Source organism: Natator depressus, chromosome 7 (genome assembly GCF_965152275.1).
Source record: "Natator depressus isolate rNatDep1 chromosome 7, rNatDep2.hap1, whole genome shotgun sequence".
Lineage (NCBI taxonomy): Eukaryota > Metazoa > Chordata > Testudines > Cheloniidae > Natator > Natator depressus.
This window is the reverse complement of record NC_134240.1, coordinates 39979798-40001814: the sequence shown is the minus strand read 5'-3', so window position 1 is coordinate 40001814 and position 22017 is coordinate 39979798. Positions and strand designations below refer to the sequence as shown.

Sequence of the window (22017 nt, the reverse complement as noted above, 5' to 3'; positions counted from 1 at the left end):
TAATTAAATTGATGCTGCAATCACTGTTTTGCATGCAACCATAGCAGCTTGTGTGTGAGAGAAAGTAGGATACCTCCTATCTTCTGAAGATGCAGTTATTACATTTTGAAGGATAAAAGGTCTTTTTTTATTCATTCCAATTTCTCTTTACCTTTGTGTTTATTGTGCAACATACACAGAGTTTCCCCGGCAAATTCTTATGCCCTGCAGAAGAATACATGAAGTGCTGCATTGCCGAATGATCACCACCAGAAATTTGACAATGAGCATGGGGTGGGGAAGAACAACTCTGATCTAACATTTGACTATTACCTGGATTCTGTGCTGTGGCAATTTAAAATTCTGATGCTCTGATATTCTGTGAAATTCAAAGGAATGACATGTATTTTTTGCTAGAGGTCCATATTGCATGTTTTAGCTAGTGTGTTAAGCAGCCTCAAAACGGATAATGTAATTGTGGGCAAATAGGAAATATTAAACACTGATAACATTATCCCCTTGAAATCAAGGCAACACGCTCATTTCAGTGGGCCCAGTAGCGATATTAGCTGTACGTGGGCATGAAATTAAGGTTGTCCTGACAATGTAAAGATGGGGGGTTAAAAACATTTGGTTCATTCTTCTTCCCTTTGCATGCACTCTGCTGTAACAATTCATTTCTTTGTGACTGGCATGCTGCTTAAAAAAAAAATCCACTCTGACAGTCAGAGGTCCATCATTCATTAATCTGATACCATACTCAAACCTTTTCTGTCATGTGAGAAATATTCAGGGGTCTATAGATTAGGCAGTGAACAGGCACTATCCCACTTCAGGCAAAAAAGAAACCTTTAATCTCTGTTAAAACTCTGTGACAAAGTATAATAGCTGGTTTCAACAGCATTTCAACCAAGTTCATTAGACTCTGCATAAGGAGAGCAGATTTTAAAGGCGGGCTTAGAAAGTAATCAGTTGATCTCCAGATGGTCCAAATGTGACTCTTCAGGAGTATGCATGTTAAAAACCCTGTATAAGTACAGTCCTTTCTTTATTTGAATGCTTTGTAGCTCTCAGGCCAAAGCTATCAAATGTGTTGGTGAGTCAGCAGCTAGTGCTGAAGGAAAGCAAACTGAAACCTTCCCATTCCTATGAGAGACAGTGCTCATTGTTTAGCCTGAAGCACTCAGGTGCTTTATCTCCTTTCCTGTGTGTGTTTATTTTCATATCTGACAAAACTGCAATGCTTAATTTATTTAAATGTATTCTGGATTGGTAATGAAAATGTTCCTATTCTTTCTCCCCCCTCCCCCATTTTACTTTTATTGTGCTGAAAAATGGTTTATGTAATGGATGAAGGCATAAGTAATAGTGTTCAATTAATTTTTATTACTTTGTAGTCCTTCATGGGTGTTTTGTTCTTTTCAGATGAAAGATTGATATAGCAGTATGAACCAGAGCCACATACCAGAGGCACATCTAGACTGTTGGACTAATGGCTTACTTATTAATATTCATGAGCCATCTCATTTAGCAGGCGCTCTTGGGACTTGATTAAAGTAAGGAACACTGCTATTGCTGCTGTAGCTGGAAAGAGCCTTATGTATGACACAGCTAAGCAGTATCAGTCTTTGGGGTCGGCTGTGACTAACTGCAGCAACGTGCAGATTCTTGTATCTAGCTTTTTTTTAATCAAGGACTACGTTTGGGAGAATGAAGTTCAAAGGCTCTTTCTGAAGTTTTTAGGTTCACTCTTCTAACATGTGCTTTGTGTTTTGATCCCAAAGGTCCGGAGGAAGAGATGACCATGTAGATACTACAGCCTGAGTGCAGCATAATGGGAAATGGTGAATGGAATGGAGCTGGTCTGCAGCCTTGAAAGCAGCCATCCTGCGGACTATCACTTGGTCAGGGACACCTCAGTCATCAGAGGCATTCTCCACTGAGTTCACTGAACACCCACTGGATTCTTCTTAATCCCTTAGGTTGGAATTTGAGTTTCCTCCCTTGCTATTTTGAAGCAATTTTAAAATTCCGTCTAGTGCACAGAGTGGAGCAATACAATCAGCAACAATGGGTGACATGACAAACAGCGATTTCTATACCAAGAACCAAAGAAACGAGGCCAACCATGCAGGAGAGTTTGGGTGCTCGCTGGAGGAGCTGCGCTCCCTCATGGAACTCAGAGGAACAGAAGCAGTAGTAAAAATTAAGGAGACGTATGGGGACACAGAGGGCCTCTGCAGGCATTTACAGACATCACCAACAGAAGGTAAATGTGTTTCCCTTTCTTCATTTGAGTCAGGGGTTGTGCTGGGTGGTGAGATTTATATAAAGGACCTCCACCTAAAGTAAATGGTGGAGGGGGTAATCTTGCTTCCCTTCTGAACTAGGATTCATACAGCACTTCTGTTATTCCCAACAATGACAGTATACCACTACAAAGGAAAAACACCTCTGAAAAGGGAAATGAATAAAGACCTAGACAACCTGCTTGTCAAATATGGCTACTTGTTAAAGCTAGTGTGAGAGTGTAAAAATAGGGCTGCATATTCAAGTTGTGAATGTGCTAATTCCATTTTAAATAGCAGACAAATAACTAAATGAGAAATTCAGCTCCAATTTTATAGCAAAAGAAAATTGCATTCTGAGGATGCTCTAACTTGTGGATATTTTTGGGGGCGCAAGAGGAGAATTACTTTGAAGGAATTGTTATTCTATACAGGTATCTAGTGGTATGAAGAGAACTTTTAGGTTATGGATATTAAATTGGTCAAAAGGGCAATATACAGTATATATTTTCTTATGACTTACCTTGAGTTGTGGTAATACTGTAGATAATTTTGCTTAGGTTACTATTTGACTATGAGTATTTGCTTTTTCTATTGGTAACTGCAACACTGGGCCTTCCTCCATTTAATAAACTGAGTCATAATCATTCAATAGTCTATTCTCATAAATTGCCCATAGCATTTAATGCTAAATGTATTTTCATATCTAAAAGAGAAAGAAACACATTAGGTTAATAACACTGTCTTTGAAGCTATAGTATTCATTGTCTTTGTCTTCTCTTGTAATGCCACCAAGACCCACTCATTCATTTTAACATTTCCCCCCCTTTTCCAGAGGTAGAAGTTAGTTTAATGTCTGATTCTTTTTTTTTTAAGTAACCTTTTAAAATTAGTCATTTCAACATGAGTAAGGAACTAATTACTGAAATTCCTGAAGTATTAGTTTAGTGATAAGCATGTCACTTTATTATAATATCATGTAATGCGATATTATAAGCTTACATAAGGAAAAGAGTCTTCGGGAAATAGATAAGTGTTTGTCTTAAATAAATTCTTCTTAGCCCTACACATACTGCTTTTCAGTTACCTATTATGGTCAAGTGTTGGCACTACGATAAAGATTTAGTCCGCTTAGTAATGATTTACTAGGCAAAACTACCAAAAAATGAGCAGCAAGTTCTAGAAGTATCACAACCTTCACATATCATGATGTACTGTAGAAGAAACAATGCAACAGAAATACTGTGGAGAAGATCTTGGTGTAGTACAGTATGTGCTAATATACAAATATGGCAATACCTCTGAGATACATAACTCAGTACACCCGTTAAATATCTGTGGAACTTTATGGACCAGATTTGCAGCTTGAGCAAGTCATCAGAACATCATGGACTTCAAGGGAGCTTTGTCAGTTTAACCAGCTGAAAGCCTAGCCTAATGCATACTTGGATGGAATTGTTAATTGCTTTTTCTGCACAGTATGAAACACAAAAGGAACATTATTCCTTATACCCAGACAGACTGCATGGAACCAAGTAATATGGTATGCTGACTCCACTGTTAATCTGCATGTGATACTTCATATAAAATAATGTTTCCCAAGCCCTCAATTTTGATCTTTATTTTTAAACTTGTGGCTTGGAAACATGTCTTTTAGGTGGGAATACTACGGACTGATTGGTTTCAGAGTAGCAGCCATGTTAGTCTGTACTCGCAGAAAGAAAAGGAGTACTTGTGGCACCTTAGAGACTAACAAATTTACTTGATCATAAGCTTTCGTGAGCTACAGCTCACTTCATCGGATGCATGCTCAAATAAATTTGTTAGTCGCAAAGGTGCCAAAAGTACTCCTTTTCTTTTTACGGACTGATTGTACACTATATTGAAATATTTTTGAATACATGCAGAGAGGGCTTTGTACACTGGGAATCTATCTAGTTGGGGATAAAAGTCAAACTTCAAAGGGATAGTGATAGGTCAAACTTTAAATATATTTTTAAAAATAGAGCCTCATGCATTCTACTAAAACTTGTATCCCTCTTCACTGTCATTTGCATTCAACACTATTAAGATGACATTCTATAGGATCTTCTTTTGCTATGGAATGAAGGAAACAATCAAAGTGGAGTTTGTTCGTATGGACATGAGTTTCACATGCACCTGGAATAGTAATAGGACCAAGAGCCCAGAAAATTGCCAAGCTGGTTGTATACATTTTCAGAGGGTAAAATCACCCCATCCCATGGAGTTTTCTTTCTTGCAATGAGTAGCAAGTTACATCCTTGGATGCCACAGATCCCTTGAGGGCCATCTGTACGGAAGCATGTGGCTCTGCAGCCCAAAGATTCAGCCAGCCTACTTTCAGTGACACGATGCTGCTTGAGCTTCCTCTACCAGCAGCCACCCCCCCAAAATCCCCAAAGGACATTTTCACATTGCTGAATGCTGCAGATTCCCTGCAGGGCTTGTGTGACCCCAGGCCACTTCCTCTCCATTACAAGATCCACGAACTTTGGTTGGTGAGGATCCTGTGCATGGCTACATGAGAGAGCTGTGGTGGTTACTCTGCATGCACAGATCTACGGAGCAAGTACCACCTCAACATTACAACACTCAATTTATTTTCATGGTATATTGAATAAGTGTAAGAGCTGATAGAAAAATTTCACCTGAAAGCTGACACTTGACATTTCACCATATTGAAATATATCTGACCTGAGTCTGTCTGCCTGTATGATATCATATTAGGAAGTTTATAAGGTGTAATTAGTGAAGAATTTTGTCTGCTATACCTTTCCCATGTTGATATTTGATTTAGTGCCTACACACTGCTAGGAAGAACCACTTAAACTCAAAGTGGCTGTTTGAGGTCTGGTTTAAAGCCTTTGAAATTATGGCACCTAAGTTAGACAATGCAAATATAACTCAACCCTTGTTGTTACTGTTGTACATACCCTCTCTTGTGCTTTTTGAATTCTGGTTATTAAATATCTAACCTCATATATTAATGCTAAGAAGAGTTTGACAGAGCATACTGATTAATATAGTAAGATTTACCTAGTGAACATATAATATATTTTGTCAGTTACATGTCTTCTTTAGACTCTTCTTTACATTTTCATTGATCTTGTGTTTCCTAACTGTAGATGTGGTGTGGATCCTTGTTCTCATTATTCTTAAGGAATTTCTTGCTATAAAGTATGGCTTTGTTGTATTGGAAAGCTACTATTTAGGCTTTATTGAAAAGCCCATGAAAACCCTTTCTGTGGGGAAAATACAAATATGTCCCTGCTTGAGCTCAAATTAATTTTCATTAAAATATTTTAAATAGTTTTTCTTAACATGGTGGTACAAAAATCAAGGAGCACCCAGCTATCTGTCAGTGTACAAGACACCATCTGAACCAGTTGAACAGCTCTGTGTTGATAGTTGTATAACTTTCCACGGAATTTGAGTCTGTGAGGCCACCTCAAGCGTAATGATACCTTAGGAAGGAGGAAAGACTGCTGTTACCATGTGCTGAGTTAGCTGGAAGAATATCAGATGTATTCCTTCCAGAAATTAATATGTAAATATATTTAATCGAACATTTTATGTAGTGTGCGCTAATATAAGATATGCAAGACATTTTTTCTTCAGAGAACAGCAAAACTATCCATTCCTTTTAATAGTAATTAATATATTAATTATTTAAGTGAGAAATCATGTGAGACAGTTTTTCAGAGGTAAGATCCTGAAATGTAAAAGCAAAAGGTGTCTTTAATACTGATGCATGTGTTATCTTGTTCACTTCTACATCCATCTAGAGAAGCAGCTGTTGCCTTGGTAATATCTGTGCTGTCATGTCTGAAGCAGCACCTCCAAGAGATGTTACATTTTAGCGATGGTGTTACAGCACCAGAGAATAAGCTTGTCAGCTGCTGTACAGTAATTATCTGATGTATCAGTCTTTTAGAAATGGGATTGGTGGAAACTGAAACCATTTAAGACCCAAACTTTAAAGACTGAGTCAATGGCACCTGGATTTTAATCACCTCTGGATTTAACAGTCAAAACTAAAATCACCCCATTTTCTAGCAGCGTCTCTTCTGTAAAAAGACTATGATAAGCAGAAAGAATCAATGTGCAATTTAACCATATATTCATTTTCAGAAACCAGCTTTTGTGTACGGTAACTATCCTCTTGCTAAGGAATTGTGTAATGTTTGTCTTGCACCTCCTTCCCCACTGTTTTTGTTTTCAAATGGGTGGTTGTTATACAGCAGATATAAATTGACAGTGGCTGCTGAACAAGTGTGGGTTCATTTAATTTTTAGTTATGACAATCCAACAAAGCCTTACATAATTTTATTAAAATATTCAAACAGAGTCACTAAGGAGCAAAAACCAACAGTGTAACAAAACGGACCAGTTATTTGGTGCCACAAAACAGGAGAGACCAACAAACAAAGCTAGCAAAGCCGGAACAGAGACTTACGGTATATGAACCAGTGGAGACACTCCAGCCTGTTTCTGTTAAAATATGGTCACATGAGTTTTCCATCAGTTTTAAATCCTTTCAAAGGTACTCTGAATAATTAAGTGTTAGAACAGTAATGTAAGTTAAAAGTTATTTAAATAAAAATTATTTTCATACAGAAGTTTAGTATTGAACGAGACTGGTTTACAAAAAATTAAAACCTTCAAACTGATAAGTAAGTGGAAGCTAGACATTTGTACGGCAATTGAAATTGCCACAGAATGGGAAGGAATGCTCCTAGGAATGCACTGATGCAAAATTTAGAAAAATATAAGGCAACAGTGGAAGAGAGGGAGATAACTGTAACAAGGTTAGCATAAAAAACTAGAAGATACATTATACAACAGAAAGAGTCAAGAAAACAATGAAGTCTTTCAATGAGCACTATATGTACCTTTCTAGTTTTTAGTGTCAGGGAAACAAATGTTGGCTTCTAAGAAATTGTTGTGGTGAAATCTGACACACCATAAATGGTGACAAAAACAGAGCAAATGGAAGATTATGAAAGGGAAGAAATTAGTAATTCATAGGCTGAGTTTTAATTTGTTTGTGCCTGATTTTGTTTGAGCTGGCTGAAAGTTTGACCGTTTCTATGCAGGATTGTAGGTTTTTTAACATCAAGATTAATGTAAAAGTCTAGATATTTAAACTTTTGAGGACCATTTTACACAGCTGTTCTAGATTAATTTTAAGTACTAGGTGACTTTCTGAAAATTGTGTGATATTTTAATTAAAATACTTGCTCCAGAACCCAAGAGCAGCGTCTCAAAGACAGTGAAAGATATGCCCATGCATGTTTTCCTTACAGATTGCTGCACTAATTAACTCATTCCTTTCTTTTGTGTTTTCAGAAAATCATTTTTATTTCATGCCTATTTGCCAACACACATGCAGGATTCAGACTTGATGGTCATATCCTATCCCTGATTTGTGTATGTACATACATGTATCTAAAAGAAAAGGAGGGCTTTAAACAGTGAAAGCCGTCTTCTTTTGCTGCCAAAGCCCTTCCCAGTTAGCATAGTGAGGTAAGGTCTGATCCTGCATGTGTCCTAGCCTTTTCACATACTAAACTTCTATTTTCTCAGACAAGTAGAGAAAGGGACTAACTTTTAAATACATGTTTAACTTTGTTCACATTATCATATGCAGTATGTAGGAACTTTTTGTGCCTAAATAGAGCACCTATTGCCTTCATATTTTTCTATGACCACTTTAATAGATAAACTGATTGCCCCCCCCCCGCACCTCCAATTATACTAAACCACCTTCTAACAGTCTCCTTAGACCCCTACTCCTACCCCACCTAAGAAAGCAGTTGCACTTTGCACCATGTCCAGAAGGTTTTAAAAGTCTGAGCTCTAGTGTAACAAGTGGGGGAAAGCACGTTCCCAAGTCAACTGGACCTCACGGAGGATGTCCTGCCAGCAGCACTTCTCAACAGAGGGAACTCCAATTTGAGCATTTTTGTTCATCAGAACTGAAGTATCCCACGCTCATTTACTATTGCTGCTTTTCCTTGTTCAGATGCCACATAGAACCCGAGGGTGGGATTCACCGGGGCACACAGGCATCTAACTGCCACTGGAGATGACTAACTGCAACATTTAGGCCCTGCTTGCATTCACAGAACACCTGTTCATCTGCAGTCTAACATTGTAAGCACCTAAAGTTCCTGGATTCCTAAGTTTCCTCTGTTAAAGACCCCTAGGTGACTAACTTTTAGCAGCTGGGCATGCGCACTGAGTTCTGACACTGCCCAATTGTTCAGTACCTAACTCGCTCCTAAGCCCCAGCGTGATTCACAAACTAGGAGTCCCCCTTTCCTGTGCTGCTTTTGGACCCCAATTGGATAGGTGTGCTCAGAGCATATCTAAACCGACACAACACCCCACTTATAATCTTTAGCCTGGTCATTAGAGCATTCATCCAGTATGTGGGAGACCAGGGTTCAGTCTCTCTCTGCCTGCTTTGTGGTGCAGGGAATTGAACTTGGGTATCCCATCTCCCCAGACGGTGCCCAAACCACAGGGCGATAGGATTTTTGGGGCGGGGCAGGAGTGTCACTCAGTCTCTCCTGTTGAAACTGTTCCACTGTGTAAAATAGTTAAATATTCATTGGGCCAGACAGAGGGTTAGAATGACTTTATAGACCTCTCACCTAGGAGGTGGGAGACCGAGGTTCCAGTCTTCCTGTGCCAATTAATGATTAATTATCTATACACAGTGGAACAGCTGAGTGTTGGGTGCTGAAGCCCCCTTTGTGAATACTACCCCAAGTGTATTGGAATTGTCTGGGCATTTAATACAAATTTATCCAATACTAAATTAGGTTCCTTTGCAAATCCCTACCATCCTTCAGTGTATTCATTGGGAACATAAGGGCCAATGCTCTCCGATGTAGGTTAATACTGCCTACCAAAGGTGGGAAGATTCTGGAAGTTTCCACTTAGTTTCCTCCAGGTTATTTGTGTCAGAGGGTGGAAAGTTTGCCCCCAAAACCCACAGTAGGTGCTGGAGACAAGAGCCATCTGCTTGGGTGCCCTGTTTTTTTTCTGCAGCTGGACTCTCCCAGTCACCTTTTGAACTCATGGCAATATAGGCCTGATCTCTGCTGACGTGCACTCTCCTGCTGGGTTCTACCTTGCAAAAGTTGAACCCCTACAAGATAATATTGACCCAGGCAGCATTAACTTGTGCTAGGTTTCCCTATGGTATTGTGCGTGGAAACAATGCAGCGTATAGCATCCATTTTTTCAGCCTTGATACCTCCAGAAGGAGGCAAGAGAAAAGGGTAGAGGGGTATACAGTGGAGTTGCCACTTACCCTGCTATACCTTCCTAGCCTGGATCCTTGGATTGTGCTCCCGTTCCATTCACCACAATGGAAAGGAGAAACCAGATTATTACTGTTCATCTGGCTCTTCCCACATGCATTCTATGGAGAAACTTTGGATCTGACCCAAGGCCATACTGGGAAAGAAGTGTCAGAGTAGATTTTGAACGACATCTGATAACAGTTAAAGAAATGCTCAGGAAGAAGACTATGCATAGGGGACTTATATAGCGCATGCTGTTTAGAATAGACAGATGGCACCCCTGGGACAGGAGTATACACTATTTGTGTGAGTAGAGCTCAGAGTCGGTAATAATATATGTAGGAATTTGATGCTGCTCAGAATCCCAGTCAGTCCATTTCTTTAATCTGGGGGGCAAATTATACCTCGATACACATTCTTTCAACTTCCGCTGACCATTAGCGCTTGCTTAAATTTATGAGTGGGGCTAAGTGGGTAGAACCTATGACATTTCCCTCAAGGACACTTCCTGCTTAGGATATTGGCACTGTTAGTACCATCTGTAGCAGCTTTACAGTAACTGCGACTGCTTCACTGGAGATGTAAAACCTGTGTTTAAACACTCAGCACATCTCGAGTATATTTGCTGCAAATTAAAACTTCTCAAGCTGTGCTATACTTGCCACTTGCCCCAGTGACCCTTTCTCCAGGCAGTGTTAACACCTCTAGTGGGACAGAACATTTTAAAATTGCAGTATGAGAAATGTTACACTTAACACACACACACATAACAGCAGAAGAAAATTAACCTCTATAAAGCCCATGTAAACCATTTTAATATTGTTTCCAGAAGCTAAATCCATCTCTTAGTTCAGCATCAGCAGTAAGCTGGTATACAAACAGGTTGGCTTTTCCAGGAGTTCAAAGAATATAAGTACATCTTCACACAGAAATAGGGAACACAGCAGGAAACCAACAGGATGTAGTTACGATTCATTGTTTACACTTGTCTCTACTTCCTAAACAGCCCAGGCTTAACTGATAATGATGTGTTGTCTAGGATGAGTCTCCTGGGGTTGCTTTTATGTGTAATGTCTCAGGCCAGTCTGTCAGCACATAGTATCTTATTTCAGTCTCACATATTCTTGGGAGACTAATGACTGGCCATTTTCTTGATCTAGACTAGGGAGGTCTCATCATATTGCAAAAGAGCTGATATATTGTGTGTACATCCCCGTTCTTAGCAAGCACCAGAACAGAGCCCTCCCAATTGGACATAAGAAATTTCTGAGAAACCCTCATGCCTGCTATTTTCTCACCCACAGTTTATTCTCCGATCAATCCCTTCTGGATTTCAGCATGACATTTTCTTTGATCAGACCTTTGGCTTTGGTATCTGAGAAGTTCAAAGTTAGAGACCACTCCACTGGTCACCATTAGTTGTGAGCCCAGTCACGCAAATGTATATTCTGTCCCAGAGCCCACTGCCTCATGGGGCAGCAAACTTGATTAATAACTGAAACCACTATCTCTCAACCTCATAGCCTGTTGAAGCTCTTTTATGTGTTGATGTTTGGAGGATGGATAGCTGCTGATGCATTTTGCATAACCAACAGGGATTTGAACAAGAAAGTGTATTTTAACATTGAATTTCTATCCTTTGGCATTATTTAGAAGCAGGGTCACAAATATTCAAGTGCAGCAGGCTTAATTAGTGTTTGAAAATTCCCATGAAGTGGAATTTAATTACAGATTGAACTGAAATCTATATACTCATTGTAAATACCTCACAATGCCAATTAACTGGAGGTCTATGCTAGCAATCTGTTCCTAATTTGGAGTTAGGAAGTGAGTGGGTATTTTTGGCGCCTATCTCTAGCTCAGGTACAAGCTTGTTTTCTCTCTCTGTTCCTCCAAAAAAGGCATCACAGTGATAAATTTAAAATATGAGTTGTGTATAAAGTTGGTGAGATTAGCATTTGTAAAACGGTATTTGACATTCAGTGTTCCTTTGTTGATGTGATAAGTGGATTTCTCTTTGAGTCATGCAGCATGAATACATTTATGACCCACAGAAATTAGTTATTGTCCCCTGTATAAATGATTTTTTAACGTAAGTATTAGAGCAGTGGATATTATGGGGATGGAGTTGTCACGCTCCACTATTGCATCCAAAGCGGCAACATTTCTACTAGTGAGGAATTAGTACCTGTCTACCACGCATTTCAAATTGTGACCACATTATTATGATTAATCATGTTTATTCTGGTAGTGCCTAAGGACCAGCCAGGAGTGGGGCCCGATTGTAGTAGGTACTGTACAAACAGAGAGCAATAGACAGTGCCTCTCCTGAAGAGCTTACAGTCTAAACAGACCAGACAGACACAGGGTCAGGTGAGGAGGAGGACATACAAGCAGACTGAACAATGTGGTGGTGGCGAACACTGTGTTAGTTCCATTATTTTTGATGGTGTGTGGAGAGGGACCTGGGTATAGTTGGGAGGGGATCAGCTAAATGGAAAGAAAAGGGAAGACAAGAGGTAAGGGGGATGGGGCAGGTTTGGAATGAAGCTGAGATGAAGAGATGTTGAGGGTGGGGGAGGGTTGGAACAAACACTCAGTCAGCACAGAGCAGAGTAATTCCAGTCAAAACTGAATAGTTCTCTCCATGTCCGGAGGTCCTTGCTTTGGGTGCTTTTGCTCCTACTGGGTACAAACTTGCTGGTTACTTGCTGCTGTTTAGCCTCCAAGGCCACATGGTGGAAGGGGAAGGGAAGACACCACCTGGGTTGTAGTTTGCTCAGAATAGGGGGTATCTTCCCTGCACAGCTTTGGGTTCAGGGGGTGAATCCAGGCCATGCACTCTTGTCTAGATGAGAGATTAGCACCTGAAATGAGATAGGTTAATAGGGTGGGATTTATCCCATGGTCTTCCACTGACCCTCGTGCGTCATTGGTCTACAATACCGATCATATATTGACAAGATGAGATCTGCGTTTCTAATGATTTGGTGGGGTATGTGAATGCATTCTTGTCAGTTGTAGGTATTTTCTTTATCTTGATATACTTCTATTATTTAGCTAACAGAACAGCAAACGTTCTTTCAGGTTACCCAAACATAAGCATCTCAGCTGAATGGCTTTTTTCCCCCCAAAGTGATAAGATTTGATTGCTCATTTTGTGTCTTTTTTCAGAATGTCATGCCATTTGCTGACTGACTTTGGCTTTGCTCTCTTTGTTGTGGGAAACTAAACAAATAGTGCAAGGTGCACTTTCTCCATGGGGCTTTTAAAGTCAATATAAGCCAGCTCACCTGCTAGCTTGACATTTGAAATTATCTACTAAAAGGTTCTGTTTAGAACTGGGTATTACTTTAAATGAAATTTGGGTAAAGGAGAAAACTAGCAACTGTCTCCTTGCTTGTTACATGAGACAACGTCAAGTTTTCTGAGGCTAGTGTTAATTTATTCATGTAAGTATTCAGGCTGGTTTTTCCCACTCACTGGTTATCTTACTTGCTCCTGGTCTGTCTTATGCATGGGCAGTGTGCTCTGAACTGAAGGTATTATTAGGGAAACTGAATCACGGTTCCTTTTGGAGCAAATTATCTATGTTAGCTACTGCTTCTGTGCTTAAAAAATAAGGTAATTTCAAGCAACTTTAATAGGACATGTATGGTAGGTAGCATAAATGTGAGACAATATTTCAAAAATGTTTCTAAAGGTTGTATTTGTTGCATTAATTGTTGAGCTTTGACATTGAGTTCAGCGAGTTCATCACTGCCCTGTTTTTTTCACAGAAAGAATGCTGGTAGTATCTGATGACTTTCTCTTACTTTATGCCTGTCTACTTTGATGAATCCATGTACATTAAATATATGCAGACAACGCTGACCCTAGACACATCAAATTCTCTGCTACTTTTCATCTTGTGTAGACACGTAGATTTGTGCAAAATGATTATTAGGTAGATGTAGAATTTTACACCCATTTTGCACAGGTCTAAATGACTACACAAGCTGTAAGTCAGTAGATAATCAGGCCCAGCAAACTATGGTGGTGATCTCCTTATAGTTTTTAGCCTAGTGGTTAGGACAGTGGGATGTGGGAGACCCAGATTCAATTCCCCCCTCCTACATCTGATGTGGAGCATGGATTTGAACTTGGTCTCGCATATTACAGGAGAGCACTCTAGTCACCAGGCAATGAGATAGTCTGGTGAGGGTCTCTCTCAATCTGGCCCATGGAATCTGTTCCACTTTGTATAAATAATTAATAATTAGAACAGGGACTTGACCTTGGGTCTCCCTTTCCCGAAGCGAGTGCCCTAACCACCAGTTTGATAGCATCATTCTCGTTTTATCGCTCTGGCTAAATGACTGTTCCTTGTCATTATAAATGGCTATGAATATATATAAATAATAAACCATAAATCCAGTGTCTTTATAAGACCATGATTTTTAGCATCTAGCAAAGTTATGAGTGTAAGCTCCCCAGCTCGTCTTTTGAAAGTGCTGTGCAGGTTTCCTTTGAGGATGAGGACTTATAGGTCAGATATGAAGTGACGGCTTTGTGAACAGTGTTCACCCACAGGTATTGTGATGTTTTTGTCTTTTATAATTTTCCTGTGTTAGTTCATTCAAGAGCGTAGTGATTGTCTCGTTTCAACCACATAGTTGTTGTTGGGGGCGTTTAGTGCACACTGAAAATCATCGACTTAACAAGGAAACTGGAATGTATTGCAACAATATGTAACCCAGTAACCCCCATTTTTGTCCTATGACTGCAGGGGTGTTAATGGGCCACTTGACCTTGAATGGTCTCTTAGAATACGTGGTAGCTGCTTATGCTAAACTATCTGTTCCACCTTGTATTTAGCTGCAATGCTCGGACCTGAGGAAGAGCTCTGTCTCTCTCACCTACCGGAGTTGGTCCACCAGAAGATCTGTTTGTAAGTGCAGACCTAGAGAGGAAAGCCAGGCAATGTTCTATTCTACTACATTTTCCATGGATGCTCTGCCTGCAGAGTTTCCACAGAGTCTCAAGCAGCTTCCCAGTGGCAGAGCCCACAGGAAGCCACGGAGGTAGAGCTTTCTCTTGCGCAGCTCCACACTGAGAGGTGCAGTTTTACCTGTGGTATAAAATCTGGCCTAACTTGCATAAGAGCTTGTCTGTTTTCACTGACGCCATTGAAACAATCTGAAATAGTTTGTTAAACAGAAGTTGCTAAGCTACCAATGTGACAGAGGAAAAAAAAGAATCTCTCTCCAGAAACTTGTTGCCTTGTCCTTGCCTCAGGGCAGGCAAAATGGTATAGATTCTCCCATCTTTATTAGCAGCTCTAACTCAGCGGCCCATACAAACTGTGGCTACATTCGCTGCATTGTGTGTCTGTTGTATCATAGGAATAGCTGTTTAGATACAGCTGTTGCTGCTTCTCTAATAATAGAATTTTTAAATTTACCAGCCCTTAGTTCCACTTCTCTCTAAACTCTCTAAAAAGTGCAGAGGCTTTTTTCCCCTATCAGTTGGGAGTCTCAGTCATTGGCTGCAGGTGCTGCTGTTATAAATCATAAGATCCTGAGACCCAAAGGCAGTGCCACTCCTAAGATTGTGCCTTTTGCACTGTAGTCTGACTCCTCCCTCCCCTAACCTCAGAAGGTACAGTCTTTGCTAATCTCCGTGCAGTTAGATGTAGTTCCTATGCACAGCCAGCAAGAGAGGAGGAACAAAAGAATGCTAACCAAATTGACCTAGTAGTATGAGAGCTGCCTCAATTCTTCACCCACCTAGTATCTGAGTGAAACCCAGATGCCGAGTAGAGGAAGAAAACAGAGATATCCCCATTCCCTCATTGGAGTGCTGGAGAGATTTTTCTCTTCAAGCAACCAGGAAAGGGGGAGAAGAGCTCATCTTCTCATCTCTTGACACATTGCATCCGTGTCTGGCCTGCCTGCATTGGACTTCTTGGCTTTGACTCCCTCATTTGAGAGACTCTCTCTCCAGCTACTAAAGACCAAACACCACTGGTCTGTGTTCTACGTAGCATTAATGTAGTGGAGACAGATGTATGTCCACAACGTTGTAGATTGGAAAGTTAAAGTTTAAATATCAGATTTTGTTCGTAACCCTTAGGATGGACTCCCTTCTAGGCAATTCAGTTAGTTCTGCAGTTTAATCTAGTTTTTTTTTAAACGCACTCAGTTTTTCTCCTAATTTAGAATCATTTCCACAAGTTAGCATTTGGGGTGGCAGATGGAGTGTCATGAATTTGCCTGTGGTTGCCCCATTTACTCCTTATCCATTGCATAAGTTCTGAAATTTAAAGGAATGATGATGACTTTTAGAGCTGTTGTTTTATAATTGTATTGCACTCTGAAGTTCTTTTGCTGCAATGTTAACTGCTAAAGAAATTGAAAGCAGCTGCAATGTATTCTGCTTTGTCAGGAGAGTCAGCACTCTGGCATATCTCAGCATGGATGGTGAATGTTACCCAATTTGGCATCCTTCATGCTGTGATATGATACCCCTAACGAGGATATCTTGAACAATGATCATCTGACTGATTTTCAGTGTTCAAGAATATATTGTCGAAAATGAGGTTTAACTCCTTGACTTTTAGCCTTTGACACTTTTTTTGTCTAACCAAAAATCACTTCTACTGGCAGGTGACTTATTTAGAAAGGTAAAAAGTGAAACCAGCACTGAAGAGGGGAAAGTGGCTTTTTTTTGTCTGTGCCTTTTTTGCAGACCCACTGAAGTCAGAATTCTTCACTTTCACTCTGTGACATTTCTTGAGTAATTCCAGTTACTGCATTTTTATATATATTCATTAAAAAAAAAAAGCAAGCCACAAATACGGGATAAGGTTAGAAAATTATTCACGTGCTGAGATGTGCTTACTGTGGGTGATCTGCTCGTTTTGTACACGCCTTGTATGGTGACAGTGAAGTACGGAGTCCTTTGTTCTATTGTTTTCTTAACCCAGTGAGTTTGAGCAGTTGCGTTCATCAGGTGCAAGGACGTTTTGACACAATTGACCTTTTCTCTTCTTTCATCATGTACACGAACCTGACTAAGGAACAGTGTGCCTAGCTCTTGAGTTCCAAGCAAATAACTTTCAGTTTCAGGTTAAAAACACACTGAAGGATAGCCAGAAGACAAGGTGCTAGTGGATTCTAGTTTTATCAGTACATCAAATGGTCTAAATTTCTCCAAAAGCTTCAAAATAGGATTTAATCTGAATGCTACATTGCTGTTACCAGATTGATTTGGGGAGGGATTAAAGAATCGTCTCGTGTTTTGTTTCTACAATGAGGTTTTCCTAGATAAATGACAAATTAACTGGAATGCAAAATTTAATGCTAATGGGCTTCAAACCAAACTAACTAATGGGCTTCAAACAGAACATTTTATTTCCTTAAAGAAGGATACTTACGAAAGACCTCCTTTTCTAATAAAATTGGGTTTACTGGGAAAAGGAACCACCACTAACACTTAATGCATTTTAACAATCTTAAAGATGTTATATAATGTCTGTCATACCCGAAGTCCTTAAAATTAGTGATCTTTAGGATTCAAAGATATTAGTGCTTTATACATTTGTGTGCAGCTGTTGTTATGGTCACTACAGATCACCTTTGTCAGAATCCACCTGTGCTGAGCTGTACTAATGGTTCTCAGTATTGTCTGTATTTTGTATGCTGTACCTATTCTAGATTTGCTGTGTTGTTTGTTTTTAACTATGCATAAATGTGACTCAAAATATAAAACCATATACATCATTAAGTGAACATCTCACAGATAATCCAAGCTGCATGTGAGGTCTGAGTCTCAGTATGTTGCCTTCAACCTCAGGTACAGTTTTGCAAATGGACCACTTTTCTAGCTGGGGTTAATACCAAAAAGGTTTAATGCCATCCCAGCTCTCTTGACCCCCATGAAGGCTATGAAACTGGGTTGAAAATCTCAGTCTGGATAGCAAGAGTGGGATAAAGTTCAAGTTGTTTATCTTGATCCATAAAGCTGTATGTATTTTAAGACTTGGGTATCTTAGAAGCTACTGTCTTGTGTTAACCTAGCAGAAATCAGTTGCAATGGTCTTACTAACCATCCTCAGATTAAACTTGTCCCTAGTTTGCTGATCTTCAGAACATACTGCAAGACTTGTCTATTTACTTTGTGGTGGCTTTCATGGGTTGAGTTACATTTGGTGTTGGCCATTTGTCAGTCACTGATATTTTAAAGGGATGTACCAAGAGGGGTGGTCAACAAATAAAAATGAATTTAAGCAACGTTCAGTAATTAGCAGTAAGAAAAAATAAGTACAGGAAGAATAAGTTGTTCTTGTACCCATGATCTTTAAATATGTCCCGCTGTTACAGCTCCTTTACGTTATCAATTATATCCTCTTTGTTGCACTCCAGCACACTTGTATCAGTTTTTGTGTGGACATAAATATACCAAAAAATGAGATAAGAACCCAGACCACAACCTATGGAAGTGAAATGTCATCCATGCCCTCAATGAAAGACTATTTTATCATTCATATAATGTATTACACCCAAAGAGAAATACATAGAGTAACATTCTAATTTTAGTGGGGTAACTATAGTGACTTTGATATCTGTAGAGAGATTAGCTGGGTTTTTTTTAATGTTCTGGTCGTGCTTTTTTTAACCATCACTGTGTAGCTGGAGTGGCCTTACCTTTGTAATATCCGATGGCAGAAGTCAGTGAGCTCAGGTTGTCTTATCCTCTTTTAAAGTGACCTACTTAATGAAGTACAAAGGGTGAACAAAATTCTTTAACTCACATGTATGCTCATACGTTTGCTATTAAATGCTGCATAAAAGCTAAGAGTAAGGTGGTATTAGAGCTCAAAGAAGATGAATGTTTAACAGCCATCTTAGGAGAGTGAAAGATTTAGCCTTGATTCCTTAAAAAATTTGTGTAGTGAAATATCGGCAACTGTCTGAAATAATTAAAAATAGCTTTCATAGCAAGCACTGGTAACTGTTTTAGCGGTAGCAACACACAAAGGCGCTTAAGGCCAAATCAGACTCTCCCCTCCCCAACAACCATAGACGTTATTTTAAATTCCTGACGTTAATCCTCTGTAACAGTGATAGCAAAGTGTGGCATGGTTTGCCGTGAGATGCTGGCAGTGCTTCCTCCTGTCCCAGTTCTCCCGAGGTACTGCTTCTGACACTAATGTTGATGCAACTAGCAGCTTAAAATCATTGGAGAGAAATCTGTTTCTGCTTGCTGCACAGTGATACCAACAATAATTTATTATGTGTCTCAACCTTCCTGCAGTCTCTTGTTCTGCTGTTTTCTTCTTTGAATCTTCTCCTTTGCAGCTGCTACAACGGACAGCTCACCTTGCACTGTGGGCACATGAAGTTGTTCCTTCAGGGATGATGCCAGCACTGCTCTCTTAGGCTCAGTGTACTGGACAAAGTGATGTCTGGCAGCCTTCCCTGGAGAATAAATTGAGCAGTTTCACAAGGCCTCTTCTGTCCAATCAGCCTCATTGGATTGTGGCACAAATTGTTGCTAAATGGGAGATTTAAGATACATGGCCTGAACCTAGAACCCAACTCTGAATCCTAGGTTTCCCAGGTGATGGGTCGTTGTGTTGTCACCATTTGATGAAACTGGCTTATTCATTACTTTTATCTCCAACAACTTAACTAACATTCATCTGATCAGTCTCAGGCACTTTATAATTTTGAACTTAAGGCACTCAGACAATACCTTTTTATATGAGCAAAATATTTTCCTCTGAATAGATATTCAGATAGATATTAATATGTGTCACTATATCTTGCCTCTGTCAACTCTGTTGGAAGGGGCAGCCTTAATTTCTCTAAGGAGAATTCTCTGCACGTTGCCCTTTATTTTGGTCATTTTCAGTTTTGAACAATTTTGTTTATGAAGATGTTCTCTGTCTTTAAATTCAATTTATTTTGTTTGAAAGTGATTGCAGGGTTTAGTTATCAATGGTATCCTGTGTAAGTTTGAGTTTGTCAATTGGTTACATAAATCCTTAGCCAATGTTTCCTTGTTAAATAGAAATTTAAAAAAAATGCCTTTCAGTGTTTTTCTGCTGTAGCAGAAATTGGAAAAGGTTCAATTTTGCTTCCTAAGCAGCTCCGACAATCCCACAGCTGTGTGTACAAAGTTATTTGTATGTACAGATGCTGGGTGAGATCTTTATCTCCACTCCAGCTCTTTACACCAGAGAAGAGGGCCATGTCAGCATAAAGGGGCCCTAAAAGCCATTATATGGCTGGATAAGGATTTCTCGAGTGCAGCGGCTCTGGAAGACTACTCCCTCCTGGGCCCCATTGCAGGGGACTTGCTTGTGATGGGGCTGCAGCAGATTGCACTGCAGATATTCCAGGTAGCACTGCAACCCATAGGGCAGCTTGTGGAGGCTGATAGAACGTAGACATTCTCCCAGGGCTCTAAGTTCCTGGAAAAGTCAAGGATCAGAAGAATGCAAAGTTGCTTTAAGGCCACTATGGTTCCTGGTCCCCTTAGGCTGCAAGTTATGTGCTGCCCCTCTTCGAGTGTTATATTGTAAAAAAAAAAATAATCGTTTTCTACTAAATTTCTCCCCAAAAAGTTGTATCATGCCACTTTATCTCCAGATTACATAGATATAGGAAATATAAATGTTTTTGCTGCAGGGTGCCCTTCAGGATAGGATATTGCTACACCCAACCTTCTTGCTAGTTACAGGTGTTCTCTTGAGAGGTCAGTTAAGTTTTCACTATTGATCAGTGCTGTGGAAAGCTTTCTGCATCTGAGGAGTAGGCTGAGTGCTATGATTTAATGTAGTGCTGTGAGAGGACTGTTCAAGTGTGTTATGAATTACAAGGATAATGTGTTTGCTCATCTATCTGTAATTCCTCATGGATGTTCGATCACAGCTTCTAAAACTCCATACAATATTGTATTGATCAGCTGATTATTAGTAAAAGATATTTCACATTTAGTATTAACAGTTGCCCAATAAATATACTTCAATAGTCCAATTATTTAGATGTGATTCTATCACAACATGGTATGGGGTTAAAATTTCAATGCAAAGATTCAGATAGATAGGCATGTTTTTATATAATGCAGATCTTTTCTGCATCCGACAATGTAAGCATGAATGGGGCAAAGCAATGTATTCATTTACAACATCTATGAAATGGGATTTTCACTGGCATATTCTTGTGTCTGAGATATGAAACTGAAAGGAGCTATAAGCTATTTTCCTTTTCCTGAGTACTTGATGTGGTTGTGAAAACATTTCCTGCTTTTATTGTTTTGGGTATTTTAGCATTTCTATTCCAGATGCAGAATTCAGCACACTGCTTTTGCTCCCTGATTTTCCTGCATCTTGGCTCGTTCTTACACTACAAAATAGTCAATGCTAACTGTGAAAGCCTTATCCTCCCACAATTCCCTACTCAGATCCCTTCGTTGGCTTTCTTCATCTTTTGAATCAGCTTCATGCATCTTGCCATCAGCTGTGTCTACTCAACTGCAGCAGCCTGCATGTCTGTCCTTTCCTCCTACACCACCTCTATTCTCTACTCCCTGCAGGTCTTCCTAACTTCTTTCCTCCTCTGTGGGGCTACATGCTGGCCTTAGGTTTGGAGCACAGTTCCTTTTGTACTGAATCACCTCCTCTTTTTATTCAAAAAGAGCACCTTAAGAAGACATGTCTGTACATCCCTATCACTGAAGGTTTTTAATAACGGGTTAGACAAACACCAGTCAGGGATTACATTTCTGGGATTCTGGGATTCTATAATTACTCGTTTTAGAGTAGCAGCCGTGTTAGTCTGTATCCGCAAAAAGAAAAGGAGTACTTGTGGCACCTTAGAGAATAACAAATTTATTTGAGCATAAGCTTTCGTGAGCTACAGCTCACTTCTTCGGATGCATTTAGTGGAAAATACAGTGGGGAGATTTATATACACTGAGAACATGAAACAATGGGTGTTAGCATACACACTGTAACGAAAGTGATCACTTTGAGCTATTACCAGCAGGAGAGTGGGGGGGGCAGGAACCTTTTGTAGTGATAATCAAGGTGGGCCATTTCCAGCAGTTGACAAGAACGTCTGAGGAACAGTGGGAGGTGGGAGGGGGGAATAAACATGGGGAAATAGTTTTACTTTGTGTAATGACCCATCCACTCCCAGTCTTTATTCAAGCTGAAGTTAATTGTATCCAGTTTGCAAATTAATTCCAATTCAGCAGTCTCTCGTTGGAGTCTGTTTTTGAAGTTTTTTTGTTGAAGAATTGCAACTTTTACGTCTGTAATCGAGTGACCAAAGAGATTGAAGTGTTCTCCAACTGGTGTTTGAATGTTATAATTCTTGACGTCTGATTTGTGTCCATTTATTCTTTTACGTAGAGACTGTCCA

The 22017-nt window shown here is 39.7% G+C and overlaps 1 protein-coding gene across 20 annotated transcripts in view; it reads left to right on the top strand.

Moving 5' to 3' along the window:
• ATP2B2 (ATPase plasma membrane Ca2+ transporting 2) overlaps positions 1-22017 on the top strand; it is a 714211-nt gene that overhangs the window by 376737 nt on the left and 315457 nt on the right. For all 20 annotated transcript variants that reach the window (XM_074958190.1, XM_074958179.1, XM_074958178.1 and 17 more), the window contains one exon: positions 1764-2248. In XM_074958190.1, coding sequence (XP_074814291.1) covers positions 2050-2248 — 199 coding nt within the window. In that variant the 5' untranslated portion in view covers positions 1764-2049. The remainder of the gene's footprint in view (positions 1-1763; positions 2249-22017) is intronic.